Raw genomic sequence first — 22,306 nt, forward strand, 5'->3', positions numbered from 1 at the left:
TCTAATTCATAGTGACTCTACAGAAGAGTAGAGCTGTCCAGTAGAGTTTCCAAGGAGTGCCTGGTGGATTCCAACTGCCGACTTTTTGGTTATCAGCTGTAGCACTTAACCACTATGCCACCAGGGTTTCCGTTCTCAGACTCCTATATTTTCTTCTTCCCTTCTGCCATGTCTTTCCTCCCCAATTCCCTAAGGAAAGAACCCATCCCACTCCCACAGACCCAAGAGAGCTTCAGTCCATCTGGTTTACCCCTAAGTCACCCCTCTGCTGTGGCTGAACTGTAAGAGAAAGCCTGAGGACTAGGTACCCAGCCGCTCCACCTGCGGTCAGGAACGAGGTGGTTAGGTGGGCTGGGCCAAGCTAGAGTGATGGAGTTAGCACTGCCTGGGAGGTGGAGGCCACCTTCTAGTCACTGCTCTGCTTCTTTCCTGCTGTGTGACCTTGGAACAAAGCGTTTCCGCTCTTGGAGTCTGTTTCTTCTTCTGCAAAAAGCGAGGATGAACCAGTGGTCTGAAATGTCTCTTCCAGCTGGGAAGTTTTGTGTATCTGGTGCATTTCTCTTGGAGTTCTGGTCACGTGATGCCAGAAGTCAGCCACCTCGGAAGAGGGGCTTTTGTATCTAAGTTTGAGGTGTCTCCCTAGGTTACTGGGCTGAAGGCTAGAGTCAAATGGAGCCCTTTAAGGACTAGCCTGGGGGCTCAGGCCCGCTTCTTGGCGGCCTCACAGCCCAGTGCGGCAGGCAGGTCCCGCCACAGGCCTGCACCAGTCCCTGGCCACCTGCAGAGGGCTCCGCAGACACACTGAAGGAGAAGGTAGGGGTGGACTCAGGCCGAGCTTGGGCGGACGGGCACAAAGCCACCGGAGCTTCTGGGAAGGGTTCCCAAGGGGAGCCCCGGAGCCAAAAGGGGTTGGAAAAATAAGATGAAGTGGGAAGAAAGGTAAGAGCAATTAAGAGAAGGGAAGGGGGGAGAAGGTACAGGGGCTCCGGTAAACCTCCTGAGAGTGAGATTCCACCATTGGTTACATGTCGGCGACTCAGTTCTCATTTATAAAGTGGGAGCAAACATACCGTGTGCTGTGTTTATACTGGCGCTATCTTGCTCATAGGACTGTTGTGACAATCGGGTAAGGGACTTTGGGAACTTGTGAAGTGCTCTACGATGGGCTTTGAGAGGTTGTATAAGGCTCCGGCGACTCACGGGAGAAGGCAACAGGATTGTAGTCAAACCTGGGTTCAAACCCTGGCTGCCACTTGACCTTTTGGAGCCTCAAGTTGCTCATTAGTAAAATGGGGCTAAGGAGGCCGCCTCTCCCGGCGGTGTAAAGCTGGAGGAAGTCAGTGTCCGCGCCGTGCCCACTTAGAGGCAGCGACCGCTGCTGGGATCGCGACGGCTGAGTTCAGGGCTGAAGCCCTGGGAAGCCCAGGAGGGCGCGGGTGAGAGAGGACTCCAGGAGGCGGTGACAAGAGGGGTGCGGAGAGGCGCCGCTCCAGGCGGGGAAAGGGGGCACCCAGACACACTCAGCCCGGAAGAGGAGGCCGCCCCACGACCCCACAGATGCCGCTTTGGGTCTCGGTCTCCCTTCCAGGCGCCCCTCCTGGTGTTGTCTGTCACCGGCTGTCACCTGGACGCTCAAAGACCGGGAGGCCGACTATCCGGGGACGGGCGGGGGAGGCGGGACTTGGCGGAGGCGGGAGGCGCGGGCCGGGGGTGGGGCGAGGGGCGGCGGGGCCGGCGCCCCGCGGGGAGGCCGGCCACGTGACGCCGCCGCCGGGGCCAGGCGGCCGAGCCCGAGCGCTGCGGCGGCCCCGGGAGGTGACGGCGGGCGCGGGAGCCCGGGCCGCGTGGGACTGGCCGTCGGGGCTCGGGGACGGCGGCCCCGGGGGTGCCCATGCCATGGAGAAGCTGGCGGCCGGACTGGCCGGGCTGCGCTGGAGCATGGGCGCCTTCCCGCTCGACCTCATCGTCAGCCGCTGCCGCCTGCCCACGCTCGCCTGTCTCGGGCCAGGTACCGGGGCTGCTGGGGAGGGGCGCTGGGGGATCCGCGAAGAAATCGGGGACTCTCCAGGCAGGTGCGAGCGTGACCGTGAGGATAAGGTTCCCGCTCTTCCTCGCTGCTCCCGGTGCACCTCCCCCGAGACCTGGGGCCCACGAGCCTCCTCCTGGGTTCGCGGACGCGCACGGGGACCGAAAGCGGAGCCGGGCCGGGAGACGAGTTTTCCGGCTCAACCGGAGCCCGAAGCACGGCCGAGACACCGCGCCCGCGCCGTCGGCGCTCGCCTTTACCCCGCATCCCGCAGGCCCCTCACCCCGGCTGCACCCCCTCTTTCCCTTTGTTTCTAGCCTCTCACCTCGATCCGCCCGCATCCCTTGGGCCTCGGACTGTCTTCTCACCGCCGTCACCCCAGCCCCATTCGGCCTCTCTCTTGTGGCCCTCCTCGTACCCTCCCTTGGCGTCCTGGAGTGCAGCCTCCGGTCTTCCGGGACAGGCAGACCACCTTCAGGAGAAGCCCAAGGGAGCGGCCCCTCCCGCAGGGCGTGCCCCCCAGGGCCTCCGTCTGCCCCCCGCGCCTCGTCCCACTTCTCCATGGGGCCCGAGAGGCTCTAATGAGGGGACAGTGCATGGGGGCCTGAGAGGGGACGCCTGGAGGTTGTGCGGAGCGAGGGGGCCGTTTAGGGGAAGGGGGCTGCTTGGCTGGGGGAGGGGCAGGAGCCGGAGCTGGCAGCCAGGCCGGGGGTTTTGTGTGTGAGAAGAATAGGGGTTTGGCCCGCGTTGGCACACTCGCTTCCCGGAATGCTAATGGGGCCCGCGGCAGCCGGCTCCACTCCGCTCCCCCGGGCCCGGCAGCCCCTCCTCTGACCCGCAGCGGCGAGGAGTGGGCACAGTGACAGTCAGTGTGTCTCAGGAGCAGGCTCTGTGGGAGCGCCCACGGCCGGGCCGTCGGGCTTGGGTAGCCGGTGGCCCAGCATCTTGTAGCCCTTAACGGCACCACATCGTCAGCGTGAGATCTTGAGACTCAGTGTCAGCAGCAAGGCTGTGTGTGTGTGTGTGTGTGTACATGCGCACACATCCTCTGTGATATCTCCCCCTTCCCTAGCATTTTCTCCAGGTCTTCAGCCTACGTAGGGGCTCCTCTGGGCTCCCTGGACACCTCGCCGCACCACAGTACTACCTCCCACCTCGTACCCTGTTGGAATGGCATTTGTTGTCTTCCCACTGGGCTGCAGGCTCATCCTGCCTAACAAAGATATAGGGGTTGAATGAATGAATGAACAGGGAATGAGTGACTGGTGTGATGACCTAACTGTCTGTGATAGTGTGTGGCCATGGCTACCCTCAAGTGTGAATGTGAATGAAAGCATGTGGCCTTAAAGGTCCCTAGGTGGCTAAGCATTTGGGAGGAGCCTCTTAGTGGGACCATGGAACTGAGTTGTCTTGTTGGGGACAAGCACCTGTTACTGTGGGCCAGATAGCTGTGGTGGCTCAACTCTTGGTGACCATGACCCATGGCTGTCGTGTGCCAGCCTGTGGTTGTGGCCTGTGTCCCTGTGGAAGGGTGAACTGGGGCTTAGGTGACTTATCTCCTCTGCCTCAGGAGGTGAGGCTCTGGGGAGGAAGGCTCACATCTCCACCCCTCCCCCCCAACCAACACAGTGGGAGCCAGGTCCACACACACACATACGCACACCACTTATACACACACCCAAAGCCAACAGGGTGAACCACTGCCCATTTGGTTGGGGGGCAGGAATTTAGTAAGTTGTGTCTGAGGAAGCCAGGAAGGAGGCATCCCCCACCCCCAGCCTGCCTACCAGCTGCAGCCAAGAGACAGCCCACCAGCCTCCTGGAAGCTGGGCCAGCCCCTCTGCTCCCCTGGAAACCGTTGCCGGGCTTGGAGCCTGGGGGGCCCAGGCCCCTCCCAACACCTCTGTCCAAGTGCAGCTTTTACCAAGAAAAAGCCCTTCCCTACCCTCCGTCCTCCCACCTTCTAAACCCCCCTTCTCCAGTGTTCCAAAAGCTGGGAGGATGAAGGGCCTGGGGTGCCTGAGGGCTGATCCCCCTCCTCTGAGGTCCCCTGAATGCAGGAGACTGCCCGTGGCATGGGGTGAAAAGAAAGGCGCTGTGCTGGAGAGCTAGGAATCAGCACCCCTAAGCCCTGCTGTTCTCCTGACCCAAGTAACCCATGGCTCTGGGGGAGCCCTCACAGCTGGTACCCACAACAGAAGCTTCTTCTAGGCCCTCTCTGCTTCCTCAACAAAGGCCCCCCTGGCCTGGCCTGGCACTGACTTAAGGGCTGAGAATTCTGCTGGTCTCCTGCTTGGAACATCTCCCTTCCTTATCCTACCCCCAGCCAGCCTGCTGCTCCCCACTGTGAGTGCCGCAGACACCCTCCATTCAGTGCCTCATACTGGCCCTGGAGTGACTGTTCACATCTCTTCCCACCTCTCTGTGGGCCTAAGTGCTCTTGGAGGGCAGGACGGGGCTCATCCGCTGGGAGTCCCCAGACCCCAACACAGGGCCAGGACAACAGGGCCCGAACTGAATGATGGATGAGGAATGGTGGCTGGGCTGGCTGCTGCGGGCCCGTCGGGAGCTGGAGCTCAAGAGACATACAGGTCCTAACTCACAGCCCTGAGGCCACAGCTGGCAGCCTGCCTGCCCCTTGAGCATAGCTGACCTGGACAGGGATCATGGGGGGCTGTCCCAGGGTGGTGTCTTGGTGAGGAGGTCACTCTGCCTGTTCTTTCTGCCCCTCCTAATGTCCTCTCTTCCTCTCCCCCCTCCTCCCTGACCGTCCCCCTCCCAGGGGAGTATGCCGAGGGCGTCAGTGAGCGTGACATTTTGCTCATCCACTCCTGCCGCCAGTGGACAACAGTGACTGCCCACACCCTGGAGGAAGGCCACTACGTCATTGGCCCCAAGATCGACATCCCCCTGCAGTATCCAGGTGTGCGCAGCTGGAGGATAAGGCTGATGGTGGGGAGGGGTATAAGCAGGAGGGTCTGGAGACAAGGGTAGTGAGTGAGGAAGCCTTTGGGGGAGCTGTTGGTGACCAGCCTGTCCTTGGAGCTGCAGGAATGAGAGAGGACATGAAGTTAAAGCCCCGTGGGTGGCGGGGTGATGATTACCTAGTCCAGTGGTTTTTCATACTTTTCTATGGCTCTCTGGGCTTCTGGAGAGGTGGCCCACAGGTTTGCAGATTTTAAACTAATGATTAAAAAAATCAAATTGCTACAGATCAAACCTTGACCGTGATTAGAGGCCTTCAGTGTGTCCCTTGCGCTGCCTCATTAGCCCTTTTTCATACAGACCCTCAGAGAGAAAACCTGCCAGGATCTTCTCAATATTGTGCAACCAAAAAACTGCAGAAAGAAATGAGATGCTCAGGCTGCTGTTACGGCTGCCCCTGTCAGCTCTAATCCCGCTTTTCCCAATTTTTGTGTTAGTCAAGCAGCTCATGGTCTTCACTGATGGACTTTATGAGTGCCTATTAAAATTTTAGACTTTCAAATGAGATTATGCTAAGGAACTTCTGCTTTTTCCTGTTCTATATATGAGGTTGACATCCTACATAAGATTTTGCTTGAAGAAAGGATTCTGCTGCCAAAAAAGGAAGTCCAGCACTTTTGTTTTACAGAGGATGAAATAGAGGGCCTAAGAAGGGAAGTGACCTGTCTAGGGCCATATAGCTAGTAAGTGGCAGAGCCAGGGCCAGACCCAGGTATCCTGACGCTGGGGCAGGTGCCTGCTGCACCACACCAGGATGCAGTGGCCACAGGGTGCCGTCTGCTGAGTGGATGCATGGGAGTCCGGTGGCTCCCCTCCCAGAGATGCCCTCTGTAAGCCCAGCGACGATGTATTGAGCATGGCTGGGGAGAGCCTTTCCAGGCACTAGGCTTCGAGTTTTTCTCATTTCATCCTCACAGCAACCCTATGGAAGCTTATGAACTCCTTTTGACTCACAAGGAAACTGAGGCTGCGGGAGTTTCAGTAGATGTCCAGGTCTGTGTTCTTAACTGCTGTGAGAGACTGTGTACACTGCCTCCAATAGGTGGACAACAAAGGCTGGGACCCCTTTGAGCTGGGGAATGCTCAGTCCTTTTCTCTGCCCTGGTCTCCCCTGAGCCAGTGGGACAGGACTAAGCCCTTTACATGCATGCCTTCTTTTGCTTCTTTACAACAGCCCTGTGAAGGTGCTACCCACTGTATCCGTCAAACCTCACTTAAAAGATGTGGAAACTGTCTCAAGTGTCTTTCTGACTTGGGGTCCTGCCTTGGGCCTGGAGCCCTTGGTCGGTGGGGAATAGGGCAGGGACTTCTCCAAGTTAGAAATCTCCCAGCCCAGAGAGAGGTCCCAGGTCTTCTTGGGATAAAAAAGAAAAGGCTGGAAAATGCCCTCCCTGACAGAAGCATGATTTCAGGGACTACACCTTTCGGTTGTGTCATTAAAGCTCTGGTGAGGATTACCAAACCAAAAACCAAACCAGTGGATTCCAACCCATGGCGACCTGTGTGTTACAGAGAACTGAGCTCTGTAGGGTTTCCTTGGCTGTAATCTTTACAGAAACAGATCGCCAGTCCTTTCTTCCATGGTACCGCTGGGTGGGTTCCTACTGCCAACTTTTCAATTAGTAGGCATCGCAAACAGTTTGCACCACCCAGGGACCTCTGGTGAAGATTAAGTCCCATTTTTACAGAGAGGGAAACCAAGGCACCAGTCTCTTAGGGAATTAGGAGTCCAGGGGGGCGCTTAGCCCTTTTCCCCCATTTCTTTTGGTGTCCCCTGAGTGCCTGTGTATGGTGGTGGTAATGGGGTGACAGCTGGTCTGCAGGGGTTTTGTCCCTAGCTTCATTTTTCCTGTGGGTGGCTCCAGTCCGCCTGGGTGGGTAGGGAAGGCAGAAGCTCCTTAGGAGGGGGAAGGGCCAGGCACCGGCAGGTTAACAAGGACTCGCTCGCTGAGTGCACTGTTTGACGCTGATTTCTCCTATTGAATTAATAATGAAAGCTGTGCTTGGCCGGAGGGGCGGGCCGGCTGCGGACCGCGGAGAGAGCCGCCAGAAGGCGGGCAGGGGGGAGGGCGGCGCCCCGAGCAGAGTTGGGGGTGGGGCGCTGCGAGTTTCCCATCCCCGCCTCCCTCAGAGAGGCAGGGAGACCTGGCTCCTCTGAAACAGGCCCCCCACAGGTCCTGCTCAGGGGACCCAGGCTTCTTCCCCGGTGGTACCTCATCCAGAGTATCAGCTTTGAGCCCTAGGGACCAGCTGGCATGCCCTGTCCTGTGAGCTAAGTAGTATGCTTCCATTTTACAGATGGGAAAACTGAAGCCCAGAGGGATTAAATAATTTGCCCAAGGTCACACAGCTGGTTGGTAGTAGAGCTGGGATTCAACCAGGTCTGTCCAATTCCAAAGCCTGTATTTTTACCCACCATCCCTTACTGAGCATCTTCTATCGGCTAGGTGCTGGGGGTGGGGGTGGGTTATAAAGGAGACCCTGCTCCAGCTCTCAAGTGCTTCAGGCTGGAAGGGACAATCAGGCAAGTGCAAATGTGTTCTTGGGGTCAAGGACAGGGAGGAGGGGCAGGGCTGGGTGGGGCTGGTTTCTGGAGAGGAGGGGGGCTCAGGCCTCACGTGGGGGAGGCAGGAGAGGAAGCTGCCCCTGGCCTGGCTTCAGGGCTGCGGGGAGGAAAAGGCTTCCAGGGCCAGAGGTGGCTCCCAGGAGGTCTCCCTTCCTTCTTCTCAGCCTTAATGGCAGGCGCTGGACTCTGGCTGGGGCGGAGTGAGGGGGCTGGGTGCCATGGTTACATTGATCCTGGTGGCCACATCCTCCCCGGATTCCTGCCCTGAGTTGGCTCCAGCTCTCCCCACAGGGGGCATGGGGCATTTCTCCCTATGTGGCTGCTCATGGTTGGGACACAGCCCCTCACCCTTCCCAGCTGCCATTTGGGAGGTATCAGGGGGCTTATGTGTGGCTCTGGGGGGAGAAGGAGGCCTCTACGCACGGTCTGAAACTCCTGCTGCTGGCTCCCAGATTGATGCTTCTTGCAGGTCCCCTCAGGCTGTGGTACATCTGAGGCCTCTTCCCTCAGGGTGGTTAGGGCAGGACTGGGGGGCTCCCCTCCCAGCTTTCTCCAGGATATTTCCCATGTGTTTTCCCTTGTCTTTCTTGGTTCTCATTCCTCTTCCGGCTGATGCTGCAGGCTCAGCCCTTGGCCTTCTGTTCTTCATGTGCTGTACCAGGAGGGGCCTTAATCTGGGTCTCTGGCTAGGCTTTGGGGCCTCCCTTTGCTGTCAAATTGATTCCAACTCATAGCGACTCTCCAGGACAGACAGAGTAGAATTGCCCCACAGGGTTTCCAAGGCTGTAAATCTTTACAGGAACAGGCTGTCACATTTCTCCCATGGAGTGGCTGGTGGGTTTGAATCGCCAACCTTTTGGTTAGCCCTGAGTACTTTAACCACTGTGGTACCAGAGCTCCTTCTGGGGGCTCCAGGAACCCCCAAATCTGACAAAATCATGTGTGTGTGTTCATGATAGGAGTACAGTGAGGACATCTGCCCTTCGCCCTCCCTGAGCCATCATCTCACGGGTCCACAGCTAAAGCCGGCATCTGCAGGCCGTGACCTTCGGTCTGTTCCTCCTGACCAGGCCTTCCCACCGCTGCTCCCACAGGCTCGCCCACGCTGGGACAATACCATCTGGAGGTTCTTCCCAGGCTCCCAGTTTGGGTTAATAGCTCTGCCATCTCCACTTCTGACCAGGGTGGTAGCCTGACAGCCTCCTCCCTCACCCACTATGCATTCAGTCACCCAAGCTGAAGAGTTACCTTTCCAGTCTCTCTTGGTCTGCTCATTTCTTGCTCTTCCCTTGGTTGATACCCTAGCTCTTCTCCAGGATTCATTACTGGCTTATTTACCAGACTGGATTCCCAGTGATCTTTATAGAGTTCAACCTGGATCATGGTATTTCCCCAACAGGTCTCACTTCCTACAGAATAAAGTCCTCTGCCTCAGCATGGCATTCAAAGCCTTTCACAACCCAGCTGCTGTTGGCTTCACCTCCTGCTACCCTTTCCTCAAGCCTTCCCCTCCATGCACTCCCCATTCCAGGCACGCAGCAATCTGCTTTGTGTCTCTGTGTCTTTGCTTGGTATTTCTTCCAGCTGGAATGCCCATTCTGTAAAATCCCTTTCATTCTTAAGGTGCAGCTCAGTGATGCTGTCTGACTCTGCCAGGCAGGTGTCTGTCTGCCTATTCAGCAACCCTTTGCTCTTTTTTCATGCCTCTTTTGTAGCACCTATCACCTCCAGCCACCATTGGGTACTTACCATCTCACCCACTATATCTTGATTTTCTTGTGGGCAGCTGGCATTTTACACAAATTGGACCCTCTGTAGGGCCTAGCACAGTGTCTGGCACGTAGTAGGTGCTCCGCCAATGTTTGTGGAATAAATCAGTGAATGAACTGTGAATGGGGCCACCACAGGGAGTGCTCCAGAAGCTAGTAACCTTTCCTTCTCTCTCCTGTTAATCCCCTCACCCAGCAAGAGTCTCTTCCTTCTCTGTAAGCCCTGAGAAGAGGCCATCCATCCAGCTGCAGGGCAGTTCGCAGCCTGGTCTTCTATGCTTATGTAGGGGGCACATAAAAGCTGTGACACTTCATGCCGGAGTGTCAGGCCTCACTGAGCATCATCGCTTCTTTAAAATCTGTGTCTCCTGGAGGCATGTGCTGAGCCAGCCAGAAAAAGCCCTGGACTGCATGTCGGGAAGGCCTCATCTGAGGGAGATGGCACAGCTCTGAGGACTCTGGGACATGGGACTGGACGTTGGATCCGAGGAGGGCCTGGAAACCAAGCTGGGATCAAAGCGGTACTTCCAGGGCCTCCAAGGCTCGGGGTTGGGCCCTGGTCTGGCCATTGGTGTACAGCACACCCCAGGGTGGGTGCACAGGATGCAAGTCCCACGATCGTCGGCTCCAACCCCTCAGATCAGGAGCCAGAGGCCCAGAGAGGGGGAAGCAATGTGGCGAGGATCACAGCAAGCCAGAGGCCAGCTGGGACTAAGCTATGAGCCAGCATCCTCAATGCCATACTGATGCTTGTGTCAGAGGCCAGCCCTGTGTCCAAGTGTTTGGGGCCAGTTTGCAGTTGGGTTTCTCTGGGCAGGCAGCCACTGCCCCCACCCACAGCTCTGCATGGGAGAGTGCTGTGTTCTAGTTGCCGGAGACCGGTGCTGGCCCCCTCACTGAGCCGTGAGCCAAATCAGCAGCCCCCTCCACCTCGCGCTAGTGCAGACCTCTGCCCACCTGAGTTCTAGAGGAGCTGGCTGAGTGCGGGCAGTGGGAAGTAGGAACCATGAGGGCTCTCAGGATGCAGGCCAGGCTCCCAGCAGGCAGACCCATCCCAGCGGCCTGCATCCCCTGTGCAGGGAAGTTCAAGCTCCTGGAGCAGGCCCGGGATGTGCGGGAGCCGGTGAGGTACTTCAGCAGCGTGGAGGAGGTGGCCAGTGTCTTCCCTGACCGCATCTTTGTGATGGAAGCCATCACCTTCAGTGTCAAGGTCAGTCTTCCCGCACCAGGCATGCTGCCCTCACCCCACCCTCAGGGGCAACCCTGACCCCAGTTCGAAAGAACCCTTTATGGTCTTGGAAGCAGAGGTGTCCAGGGTGGCTTCTGGCGACCCCTTGAGGGCTTTTCGCACAACTGGACCATGTCAGAGGAGATGACCCACTAGGCTGAAGAACTTTTTGCAAGAGGCGGTAAAGCCGGAGGAAGTATGTGTGTGAAGGGTCATCCTGACTTGGGGACCTTTCAGGGCAGCCTGTCCGAGCACCCTTGCTCTCCTAGCATCCGCTGGTGGAGGTGGTGATTGTGGGCAAGCATCCAGAGCAAGCAATTCCATGCTCCCATGCGGATAATGCTTTACTGTTTACAAAGCCGTTATTATCCGTCAGTTCACGTCTCTTCACGCTAGCTTTGTTGGATCGGTGGGGCATTATCATCATTCACATTTAAAGAAAACTGTAAGTTGCCATTTATTGACTTCTTTTAAAGTATGTCACTGTATATATCTTCAGCGATTTAGTCTTTACAGCAACTCTTCCAAGCAGGAATATACCTGCCGTCACTAAAGCCCAGCCCAACTTCAGGTTGCACAGCGACCCCCTGGCCTCTCTAGGATGGACCGGGGGGCTCCTGACCCCAATCCACGGCCTCGCCCGGCTGGCTACGTGGCTTTCCTTGGAGCCTTGGCTCAGGCTTCCGTTTCTGGGATCCGCAGGTGGTGTCGGGCGAGTTCAGCGAGGACAGCGAGGTGTACAACTTTACGCTCCACGCGGGCGACGAGCTCACTCTCATGGGCCAGGCGGAGATTCTGTGCGCCAAGACCACCAAGGAGCGCTCGCGCTTTACCACCCTTCTGCGCAAGCTGGGCCGGGCCGGGGCGCTGGCCGGGATGGCAGGCGGCGGCGGCCCGGGGAGCGCGGGGGCTGCGGGCGCCGGCGGGGGCGCCAGACCCATCAAAGGCAAGATGCCCTGCCTCATCTGCATGAACCACCGTACCAACGAGAGCCTGAGCCTGCCCTTCCAGTGCCAAGGCCGCTTCAGCACGCGCAGCCCGCTGGAGCTGCAGATGCAGGAGGGCGAGCACACGGTGCGCGCCATCATTGAGCGCGTGCGGCTTCCGGTGAACGTGCTGGTGCCCAGCCGGCCGCCTCGCAACCCCTACGACCTGCACCCGGTGCGCGAGGGCCACTGCTACAAGCTGGTCAGCATCATCTCCAAGACCGTGGTGCTGGGGCTGGCGCTGCGCCGCGAGGGCCCGGCGCCGCTGCACTTCCTGCTGCTCACGGACACGCCGCGCTTCGCCCTGCCGCAGGGCCTGCTGGCTGGGGACCCACGCGTCGAGCGCCTGGTGCGCGACAGCGCCTCCTACTGCCGCGAGCGCTTCGACCCGGACGAGTACTCCACGGCCGTGCGAGAGGCGCCCGCCGAGCTCGCCGACGACTGCGCCAGCCCGCGCCGCGCGCGCCTCTGCCTGGCCGCGCCGCGCGTCCCCGTGCCCTTCCGGACGCCCGCCCTGCTCGGCCCGCATCCGCCCACCGGCGATGGTGACCAGGAGTACGTGAGCCCCGACTGGGCTGCGTCTGAATCTGCCGCGCCGCCCCCCGAAATCCCCTACGAGGAGCTGTGGACGCACCAGGTGGCCGAAAGCCTCGCCGAGGGCAGGCCTAGGCCGCCCCCAGGGCCTGACCTCATCTCCTTCGGGGCCACTGGGCCACCACGCCTGGAGCTCGCGGCGCCGCCGCCTCCAGTCCCTCCCAAATCCGAGGCTGTGAGTGAATGCGGTTGAGGCGGAGGGTGGGAGCCAGGGAGTTGAGCCCTCCTGACTCTCTATACTGTAGGGAGGCTGCTCAGCCAAGGGACGAAGTTTGGCCCAGAAGCACTAGCTCTCCTGGACCCAGCCTTGATATCCCACCCCCCAGCCCCTAGTGTGGGTGACAGGATGGTAGAGATGTGGGGGAAGGCGGAAGACACGCAAGAGCATTTGTGGTAATGGATACCAGGGACGGTGGCATCCAGAATTGTAGGACAAAGATGCAAAGTAGGTCCCTGGCCTGAAAGAATTTGGGATGAGACTAGAACAGTGTTGCCCAGAGAAGGTTCTACATAACAGTAGTTTTTTGAGTTGTCCAGTGCAAAAAAGGTTCCTCCGCAAAATTAGTTGAGAAACTTATATACCGTTCCCAGCCCTCAGCTTGGTCACGGAGTGTTGGTATGCTGAAGGCTCTGAGTTCTGCACCAGGGAAACCTGTTCACCTTTGTTAAATGCATAATTTCCCAAGTTTATTTGTCCACAGAACATTTCCCGCTGGCACATAACACCTATTAGCACCCCATGGAGTCCACTTTGGGGAATTTTGACTTCTAAGGAAGGAGTCCAGATGGTGGATACTTTCCTTCCCTTTCTGTCCTCTGTCACACCCTTTTCCACTTCTTCCCCTCCTTTTCCTTGAGGTGGGAATACGTTTACTTGCCTAATTGTATTGGATCTAGTACTTCTGTATTCTTTTTCTTACGTTCACGATAAATTTCCGAGGGAATAGGAGACTGTGTGTTGTGGGCTTTTGGTGAGTGAAGTCGCTGGAGAGATAGGAAAGGGCAGAGGGTGAGTTATTGGGTGTAGGGTAAGGCAGCCTTCTGGCTCCCAGACACCCCCTTGCCCAGCTGCTTGGGAAAGGGAAGATAAGAAGTTTTGGCTGCCCAGGTCAGGGGTGGTGTCAGGGCCCCTGCCTGCTTCACTGATGCCATCTGCCCTCTGTTTGCAGGTTAAGGAGGAGTGCCGCCTGCTCAATGCCCCGCCTGTCCCTCCCCGGGGTGGCAATGGCAGCCGGCTCTCGGGAAGCCCCCCTGTGCCCCCGCGCTTTCCCAAGCTGCAACCTGTCCACTCACCCAGCTCCAGCCTCTCCTACTACTCCTCTGGCCTTCAGGATGGGTGAGTCCCTTCCTTCTCACGGTCCTGGTGATTGCGGCAGGGCATTAGGTGGGGAGAAGTGCTGAGGAAGAGGAAGGCTTCAGGCCTGGGAGGGTCGGAGGGTGAGGGTCCCAGTGCTGTAGTCAGGGGAGAGGGCACTGCTGTCTGGGAGGCCGGGAGCCTGCTTGCCCTCCTTCCTGCTTACTTCTACTTTTTTCCTAAATGCAATAGGATGGGAAGGGAATCTCAGAGAGTCTTAGGCCCTGTGGGCTGGGCTATGAGCCAGGGATTCTGAGCTCGGAGTGACGGCCTCTGTGGCCTGACAGAGCGGTGGTTTGCTGCGTCACAAGCATGACCCTGTCCCCTTTCCCTCTTGCTCTGCCTTACCTTCTGCCTGTCTGTGTATCTGTCTCTGCTCACAGGGCAGGCTCCCGCAGTGGAAGTGGCTCCCCGTCCCCGGATGCCTACTCACTCTACTGCTACCCTTGCACCTGGGGGGATTGCAAGGTGGGCGAGTCTTCGAGCCGCCCAACCTCAGGACCCCTGCCCTCTACCACGCAGCCCAGCCAGGCCTCCCGGGCGCATGCTGAGCCCCTGAGCAGTCGAGCTGCTTCTGTCTTGGGGGCTGACACCCCTGCCAAAGCCTACCACAGCTGCTCGCCTCTGTTCAAGCCCTCCCACCCCCAGAAACGCTTTGCTCCATTTGGAGCTCTCAACCCTTTTTCCGGGCCTGCCTACCCTTCAGGCCCTTCAGTGGTCTCTTCTTCTGGGCCCACAACCACCTTGGGCCCCCTGGCTACCTCCAGCCCTGCTTATTCTCCAGGCCCAGCTTCGCCAGGCCAGGCCTATTCAGCTGCTCCCACTTCCTCATGCCCCACCATCTCCTCCTCCTCTTCCTCTGAGTGGCAAGAACCAGCCCTGGAGCCCTTTGATCCCTTTGAGCTGGGCCAGGGCGGTTCTCCAGAGCCCGAGCTGATGCGATATCAGGAGCCCAGAGCTGTGGAAGGACCTGGGCCTGGACCCCGCCTTTCACCCCTTGGTCCCCCCAAGGCCTTTGAGCCTGAAGGTCTGGTGCTGCGGCAGGTCCCCACCCCACTGTCACCAGTGCAGGGGCCCGAGGCAGGTGGGGCACGACTCTTTCTCACCCAGGGGCGCCTGGAAGGGACTCCTGCCAGTCCCCGGGATGGAGCTGCAGGCTGGGGAGGCCGGGATGCCTCCTCCTGGCAGCCCCCCGCGGACCTGTCTGCGCTTTCCCTGGAGGAGGTCTCTCGCAGTCTGCGTTTCATCGGGCTCTCAGAGGATGTGGTGAGCTTCTTTGCCCGAGAACGCATTGATGGTAGCATCTTTGTGCAGCTCAGCGAGGACATCCTGGCAGACGACTTCCACCTCACCAAACTGCAGGTCAAGAAGATCATGCAGTTCATCAAAGGCTGGCGGCCCAAGATCTGAGCTGCCCGGCTAGTAGCTGTACGACTGGAATGCTGGTGCAGGGACCATGGGCACAGCGTGTGCCTGCTGGGGATGGCACTCCTCAAGCAGTGGGCAGTGCTGCCTGCGGGGCCATCCACACCGGGATTGAGGCTGCTAGGCAGTCACGCAGAGTGAATTCAGGGGAGACACACTTGGGGATGTGGGCCTCAGCACAGGGATGCCTTGCCTTCTGTGTTTGCAGAGTACGTGGGGAGGGGGCTGGAGGTGCAAGTGTACACATGGGCCTGGTGAGGCATTTGCTGCAATTCCCGTAGGGTGGGTTAAAGCTGGCCTTCGTGCCCTGCTACAGAACTTCACAAATGTCTTGCACTTCTCAGGCTTGTAGATTCAGGTTAGAGACAAGGAAAGAAGAATGGTCTGTAACTGAAGCACAAATTCCCCAAGTGCCCTCTCTCCTTTGTGCTCTGTGGGCTTTTGGCCCAAGCTGCCCCAGAGTCAGAGGTGCCAATGTCTGTGTGCGGAATGCCCTTCTTTCCCCATCTGCTCTACCTTGATTGAGGCTCCCGGGCCCGAGCACAGGTGCATCATGCCCAAGCATCAGCCCCGCACCTGAGAGGCTCTGCCTCAGGGCTCTGGTTTGTGGGTGACGACTTTGGAGAGCACGGCTCTGCCCTTGACCTACTTACCTAGTTAGGGAGGCAGGTGTTCCCCGAACATCTAGAGCACCCTGCTCCTGCTCTGGGCTCTGCAGCCAGTGGTTCAGCCTCTCAGGTTGGGTTGTCTCTGGAATCTGACTCCACGATGAGCAGGTAGCTTGAGGTTAGCTGCTGCTTGGTTGTAGAGGGAAGTGGTGTTCACTCTCTCCCTCTTCTGCCACTCTCCTGCCCTCATCATAGCACTGAAGAACACACGGTGTCCCTCCCTGTTTGCTTTTTTGTCACTGGTACAGGTGAGTGCGGCTGGGAGAAAGCACAGTGGCTTGGGAAAGCCTACCTTTTTACCTCCTCATGGAGCTCAGCTCTGCTGCGCTTGTTCACATGAATCTTGAGCATGGTGGGCTGCTGGCTGCCTGGCACTCCGGTCTTGTGTACAAGCACCCCATCACCCCACACCACTACCAGCTGCTCTCACTAACCACGGCCAGGCTAATTCTCCTCATGCCCACTCGTGTCAGGGCGCTGAAGTACCAGCCTTCTCTTCTGCCTTACCTAGTCTACATAGATATTTATTTCCTCAGTGTTTTATCTTCACAGTAGTAAAGCCCTGCTGGTACCCATGCCCTGAGCAGGCTGCCTCGGCTGAGGGAGAGGGAGCAGGAGGACGAGCATAAAACAGGAACTGAGACCTGTTGTTTTCTTGCAGATGACTTAGTGACTCCTCATGGATAGTGAAATAAATGCTAGACCGCTGATGAATAGTGCGAGTGGGGCTCTGTGTGTCAACTGCTTTTTCTTGTGAAGGACCACAGGGACTGACAGGCACAATGTCCGTGCCACTGGGCGGGAGAGGACTTTGGAATAGTCCATGCAGCCCATTCATACATCCCTGGAAGCAGCTGGAAGTGCAGCCTTCCTTTCCCTCTGAAAGCCCCTCACCTGCCCCTACCTGACAAGAACCCTCCAACTCTCGCTAACGTTACACCAGAATTCACAGCCACCTAGTGCTGCTGGATGGGAAGACCTAGACTTCCGGGCACAATGGCACCAGCCAGGGCCCAAGCTATCTTCCTGGCTCTGGCAGAATGCCTGCCTTGAGGCTCTCAGACCCCACACTTCCATGCCTAAGGGTGGGTTCAGGGCAGAGGATCAGTTCTCTACCTTCTTCTGGTCATCTGAAAACCCCATCTCAGAGAGAACTTTTAGGGCCTGGCTTCCTAGCAACTGACAGTGTTTATTAGAGCCAGTGCTAAGCAACCTGCCTGCCAGTCCCAACAGCAGAGCTGGGATCAGGAAAATATTTGAAGTTCTGCACCAGAGCACAGGCAGGAAGGATTGGAACTATCTGAAAGTTTAGAATGCATCAAGTGTGATGGGACTTGAGTTATGATTCTGTACACATCCAGTGGCTCCTTCACAGGGCCAGTGAGGGCCCCAACACTGTTTACCCAGACCAAGCACTGCTGCTGCCAGAGCATGGGGTAGGAGCTTTCCACACCAGGAGGGTACGGGAGTGAAGAGCTGAGGCTACAGCTGGGTGGTGGGGGCGGGTCAAATCGGCATTCCCTGGACTGCTCCTAAGATCACTGTGGAGGCAGAACTAGTGCTTTAAGCCCATTTACCATGCTCTTAGGCAGCAAATTGGTACAGGATACAGTGAACATAAGGGTCACGTTACCTTCTCTGCTTAGTTCCAATGTACCCATCGCTATCCCAATGGGCGCCAACTATGAGTCACACCAAGACAAGACTGGGTAAAATCATGCCATGAGGAAATCCAGTTTGGGAAAAGAAGTATCTTTTATATCCTGGTATGCCATACCTGAAGGTCCCTGGGTGACCCAAAGTGTTTGCCCTGGACTACTAATCTAAAGGTTGGTGGTTTGAGCACACCCAGCAGTGCTGTGGAAGAAAGGCCTGGCAATCTGCTTCTATAAAGATTACAGCCAAGGAAACCCTAGGGAGCAGTTCTACTCTAACACATGGAGTCATCATAAGTCAGAATCAACTTGATGACAATGGGTTTGGGTTAATGCCATACCTACTATGTTTCTGCTGCTTTAGGCAGGTCAGCCAAAGCACTTAAACATGGGTTTAGGCTCATAAAGTTCCACTTTCTATCATCACAGTCCTCCTTTTCAGTTGCTGCCTGGAATTCTCTTGACATATTCTTACCCCAAGAGTACAGGGCTTTATTCCAGCTCACTCCTTAAAAGAAAAAGGAGCAGGCAGGCAGAGAAGCTGATAAAGAGTTTAGTTTTTATTGTTATCCTGTGTTTGGCTGAGTGCAGAGCTGCCCTCACCACCATCAACCTCCTGGGTAGGAACAGGCAGCAAAGATAACTCCAAAGATGCAGTCACCTTGGGCCTTAGGCCTTATAAAATCATGAGCACAGTGAGTCTAGCTTCTGACACGAAGTGCAAAATCTTAATCTGGTCAGACTTCACAGAACCGGAGACAGTCATGGCTGAAGGCACGCTAATCAAGGAGCAAATCTGATGCCTGAGTTTGTCTTCCTCTGTTAACTGAAGAATCTGGACGCCACTCTGTCAGAGGGCCAGCGCTGCTGCAGCCGGGACCAGCAAGCTCACTGAGTGGTGTGGGGGTGGCTCACTGGTAAAACTTCTTGTTGGGGCTGTTTGCGTGGTCAATTAGCAGCTGGCACGGAGTGAACTGTTTACCATAGGCAGCCTCATACCTCCTGAGCCTGTCCACTACCTTCTGAGCACCGTACAGATCCACAAAGCGGAAGGGCCCTGCATAGAGAAACCAGACTTGGTTGAAGGAGACAGCAGCATGAGCTCTGAGATAAAGCAAGCTAACTGCCCGATTTGTAAGACCAACCTCCAAGACAAGGGGGGAAGCCGAGCCCAAAGACGGCTCCGATGTCTCCCTCTGCAGGTGTGGCCAAGATCCCTTCTTGCAGGCACATGACAGCCTCATTCACAAACCTTGTCACCAGGCGGTACTGGATGTCCTCATCAGAGGAGCTGTCAACAGGAAGAGGCATCAGGCACATGAAGAGAAAAAGGGGAGGAAGGTGGGAGCTGCAGGCACAGGAGGTGATGGGAGGGAGGGTTGGTATGGGAGAGCTCCAAGGGACAGGCAGCACTGAACCTCCACCTCTATCCAGAAGACTGTACCTGAAAGTCACCCTTTCCCTCAGCGGAGTTACTGGCCCTAATGAACATCAGATAATGCCTCGAACAGAGCTTGGCACAGAGTAGGTAACCAATAAATGTTTCCTGGCTTTAGCAACTATCCGTTGCTCACAAATGATGATAAAGGATTTGTGAGGGTGGAGGGACTAGGACAGCCCACCTTTCTAGCTGCCCTCTGGGACCTTCTCAGCGAGGGCTGGGTGAGGCTCGGCTGTAGCTCTCACCCGATGCTGGCAGAGGCGAGGGGGATGGGGAAGGGCTCGAAGGGTACAGCACTCTGCCAGCGTCAGGAAGCTCCTTCTGCTCAGGGATGATGATCACAGCAAAGAAGCCTCAGGCCGCCCGAGATGCAGCTGTTTCTGTGCCATTAGCTATGCCAAGTGACTTACACATCAGGCTTGGGAGGCACCTTCAGACTTGCCAAAATACTGTCCATGTCAGAATTCAAATTCTTACTCTTCACACCCTCCTCGTAGATGTAAAAGCCCTTCCCAGACTTGCGACCTAAAAGAAGCAGTAAAAGGGAGAGTTCAAATTCTCAGCCCTCACCTGAGAATTCTCTGCTGGCCTGTTATAAAGCTCTAGCCTCTTTTGTATTTTGTATTCCTGAATTGTTTATCTAGCTAACCCTAGAAATTGAGTCTTCGTCAGAAGTGTTGGCAGAGGAGGAGGAAGCTGTCTCTCCTGGTGCTTGGAAATCTGTGTATCTGGATGAGAAAGGAACACTTGGGTGCGTTTTAACGCCTAGGCCTGAGTGCTGATTTTGCTGCCACTTTGCCAAGACAGAAAGCTACCTCTCAGGTGGGCCTCACTGTATTCTCTGTTGAAAGGTTTTACTTTTTCACACAGATGGCCAGACAGCACAGTAAAGCCTGGCCACAGGGCTTGCTCCTCAAGTATCAGAGATGTACTAAAGGTCTTGGGAAGGAGAAAATGCCCATCAGTCTTCCATGACGTGAGCCAGGTATGGCAGATTCCCGAGATCTGCAGGCCCAGCCTAAGAGGAGGTTCTCATGAAATCATTTTTGAAATTCCCTGTCACAGTGGGTGCTAGGCATAGGAAGTACTCTGTGGACTCAGGATAACTCTCTGGACTCAGGAAACTGCTCAGAACTCAGTGCAAGTCATGTTCCCTGGAGGCTACTCACCGAGGAAGCCCTTGGACACCATCTGCTTCAGCAGCTCTCCGCTTCCACTTCCAAACCGCTCCCCAAAGGCTTTGCCTAGATCTTCTGATACGTGGTTAGCTACATCCACGCCCACTTCATCCATCAGGGTGGCAGCACCCACAGGAAAGCCAAAGCCTGTGGTCAGGGAATCCAGTTTCTTAGGGCCAACTCCTTCCTGAAGGGGGAGTGGAGCAGGGACCTCAGAAAGTGGCCACCCAAGACCCGTCCCAAGGGCTCCCTGTGCTGCCCCAGACTCAGCCTGGTACGAAACCCACTTGGCTTTTGGGTGCCACCTGTGGAAAATCAGAGCCTTCCCTAACCTACAGTCATTTAAGAAAGTTTAGAGGTAAACAAATAATTCATTTCCTTCTTGTTTTCAACTGTGAATCTCAATAATAACAAGATTCCATGGCAGTCATGCTTCCTATGAATGAGAAAAGAAACATAACCTGAGCAGTGCTATAGAGCACCACCATCCCATGTCTAGGTAAGTGCCCAGTGAGCAGGACCCACCCCTTTCCTGAAAGTGAACCACTTGTATGGCCAGCAGAGGGGTCTGTGTGCAGCAGAAGCAAATGCGGCACTGAACAGAGCAGGTGGGCCCTGATTTAGATGGCCCCGGCCTCAAAGGGGACATGGGGACAGCACATGAGAGTGTGTAGGGAGGCCTCTGGCTGAATGCAGGAGTGAGGAAGCTAAGGGAGCAGAGTTAAAATTGTGCCCATTTTGGTGCCTCACAAGCCTCATGATTTCCCACTGCTGTGTGAAGACAGCATGGAGGCCTTCCAGAGAGAAGCCAGGAGTTAGTATAGCAGAAGAAAGCTTATCGCTCATCTTGACATTATCAGTTTGGAGGACTGATTTAAGGAGTAGAAGATGCCTCAAACATCCCAGACAGCAATACTAACCTGGAGAATTTTTATGACTTCAGACATCATTGGTGCAAGACACCTGGTGGTATAGAAGCCTGGTCCGTCCTGCCGAGGGAGAGAACAGGAGCTGGTTGGCCCTCTGCTGCTGAGTCTGAAGCCACTCTCCTTTTCCCAGACATCATTTCAAAATTGAAGGTGGTTTATAATCTCAATCAGAATCTTTGAGTTAAACTGTGGGGGAAGCCATCCCAGGGCAGTATGGCTTGATTCAGTTGGCACAGCATTCTGTTCATGTCACCTGAAAGGTCTGTGGTGGCTAGGAGGCCTGCCATGCCCCAGACATTCCCCACTCCCCACTCCCACCCGAACCAGTGACACAGATACCACCATCCACACTATAGACAACCACGGGGAGAAATCACATCAAAAGCTGGTATATTTAGCCCAGAATAGTTACACAGAATAGTTATAAATGAGCCTGGAGGTATAAGGAGCCTTAACAGAACTTCTTAAAACCTGCCACTCTGTCACACAGCTCATACCTTAACCACAATGATGACCTTCCCCTGCTGGAGACCAACAGTGACAGCTGAAGCCGTTGTGTCCTTGGACGTTTTTTCGGTTGTGATAATCTCTAGCAGCTGCATCTTGTCCACAGGAGAGAAGTAATGCATGCCAATCACCTGGCAGGAGGAACAAAAAGCCAAGAGTCTGGATGCCAAGAAGCGAACCTAAAAGCCTTCCTTTTTTCCCGGGAAAATGGTGGGAGAGAAAGGTGGTTGTGATTAGAACACTGCTCGCTATAGTCAGGTGACTTCGTTCCACGGTTCTTTGATCAAAAGCTCAGTGTATTTGGGAAGCGCTTACTGGGAGCTGCTTCTTCCATCTGCTTCTGGAGCTTTTCACTGAGGGCATCTGACCCTGCTAACAACCAGTGCCAAAACCACAGCCAAATTAGACTCACCAGGCAAGAATGGATGAAGGTACCACTTACATTAATGATGCTGACGGTTTAGGTGAGAGGGTCCGCTTTTTGGGGTGGGGGGCGGGGGGCGGAGGGTGGGGAAGAGAATAAGTTGATCTGCTGGACTGTCAGAGATGTATCTGGGTTTTATACAGATGGCTCCTACCACCAGGAATGATCCTGGTTTAAATAACACTTTCTAATGCTCAGACACACTTGAAGACTCTAAACCAGTGATTCTCGAAGTGTGGTCCTGGACCAGCAGCACCAGCAGCTCCTGGAAATGTTAGAACTGCAACTTCTCAGGCCCATCCCAAGCTTACTGCATCCGACTCTCTGGGTGTGGGACGCAGAGCTGTGCTGTATGTAATAAGCCCTCCAGAGATCCTGACACATGCTAAAGTTTGAGAACCACATCTTTAAACTAACAGTCTTCACAAGAGAATTGTGAAAGAAATCTAATTCATTAATTTGTAGTTTTGCTTTTCCCCCCACTTCAGCTGAAAGGTATAGCTAATATCTACCATTTACTGACTGCTTACTATCCACCAGCCGCCTGTTCTTTAATACATTTATCATTTAT

General features: G+C 55.9%; 2 protein-coding genes across 3 annotated transcripts in view; one reads left to right on the top strand and one right to left on the bottom strand.

The window, feature by feature from the left end:
* Window positions 1-1,896: 1,896 nt before the first annotated feature.
* Window positions 1,897-16,533, top strand: GAREM2 (GRB2 associated regulator of MAPK1 subtype 2). 2 transcript variants are annotated; one of them, XM_023550587.2, is made up of 6 exons: window positions 1,897-2,008; window positions 4,809-4,949; window positions 10,426-10,556; window positions 11,277-12,329; window positions 13,324-13,490; window positions 13,892-16,533. In XM_023550587.2, the coding sequence occupies exons 1-6, from the start codon at window positions 1,897-1,899 to the stop codon at window positions 14,916-14,918; spliced, it is 2,631 nt and encodes an 876-aa protein (XP_023406355.2). In that variant the 3' UTR covers window positions 14,919-16,533. The 2 variants fall into 2 exon arrangements, with proteins under 2 accessions (XP_023406355.2, XP_064151211.1); XM_064295141.1 differs by lacking the exons at window positions 1,897-2,008; window positions 4,809-4,949 and having other exon boundaries at window positions 10,146-10,556; window positions 13,892-13,976; window positions 14,373-16,533.
* A 1,262-nt stretch (window positions 16,534-17,795) lies between these two features.
* HADHA (hydroxyacyl-CoA dehydrogenase trifunctional multienzyme complex subunit alpha) overlaps window positions 17,796-22,306 on the bottom strand; it is a 40,935-nt gene continuing 36,424 nt past the window's right edge. Inside the window, exons 15-20 of the mRNA XM_003411922.4 lie at window positions 21,302-21,442; window positions 20,796-20,864; window positions 19,867-20,062; window positions 19,108-19,222; window positions 18,402-18,547; window positions 17,796-18,313 (exon numbers count right to left, since the gene is read on the bottom strand). Of these exons, the coding sequence (XP_003411970.1) occupies window positions 18,168-18,313; window positions 18,402-18,547; window positions 19,108-19,222; window positions 19,867-20,062; window positions 20,796-20,864; window positions 21,302-21,442 (813 nt within the window). The 3' untranslated portion in view covers window positions 17,796-18,167. The remainder of the gene's footprint in view (window positions 18,314-18,401; window positions 18,548-19,107; window positions 19,223-19,866; window positions 20,063-20,795; window positions 20,865-21,301; window positions 21,443-22,306) is intronic.

Source organism: Loxodonta africana, chromosome 12 (genome assembly GCF_030014295.1).
Source record: "Loxodonta africana isolate mLoxAfr1 chromosome 12, mLoxAfr1.hap2, whole genome shotgun sequence".
In the NCBI taxonomy this organism is placed as follows: domain Eukaryota; kingdom Metazoa; phylum Chordata; class Mammalia; order Proboscidea; family Elephantidae; genus Loxodonta; species Loxodonta africana.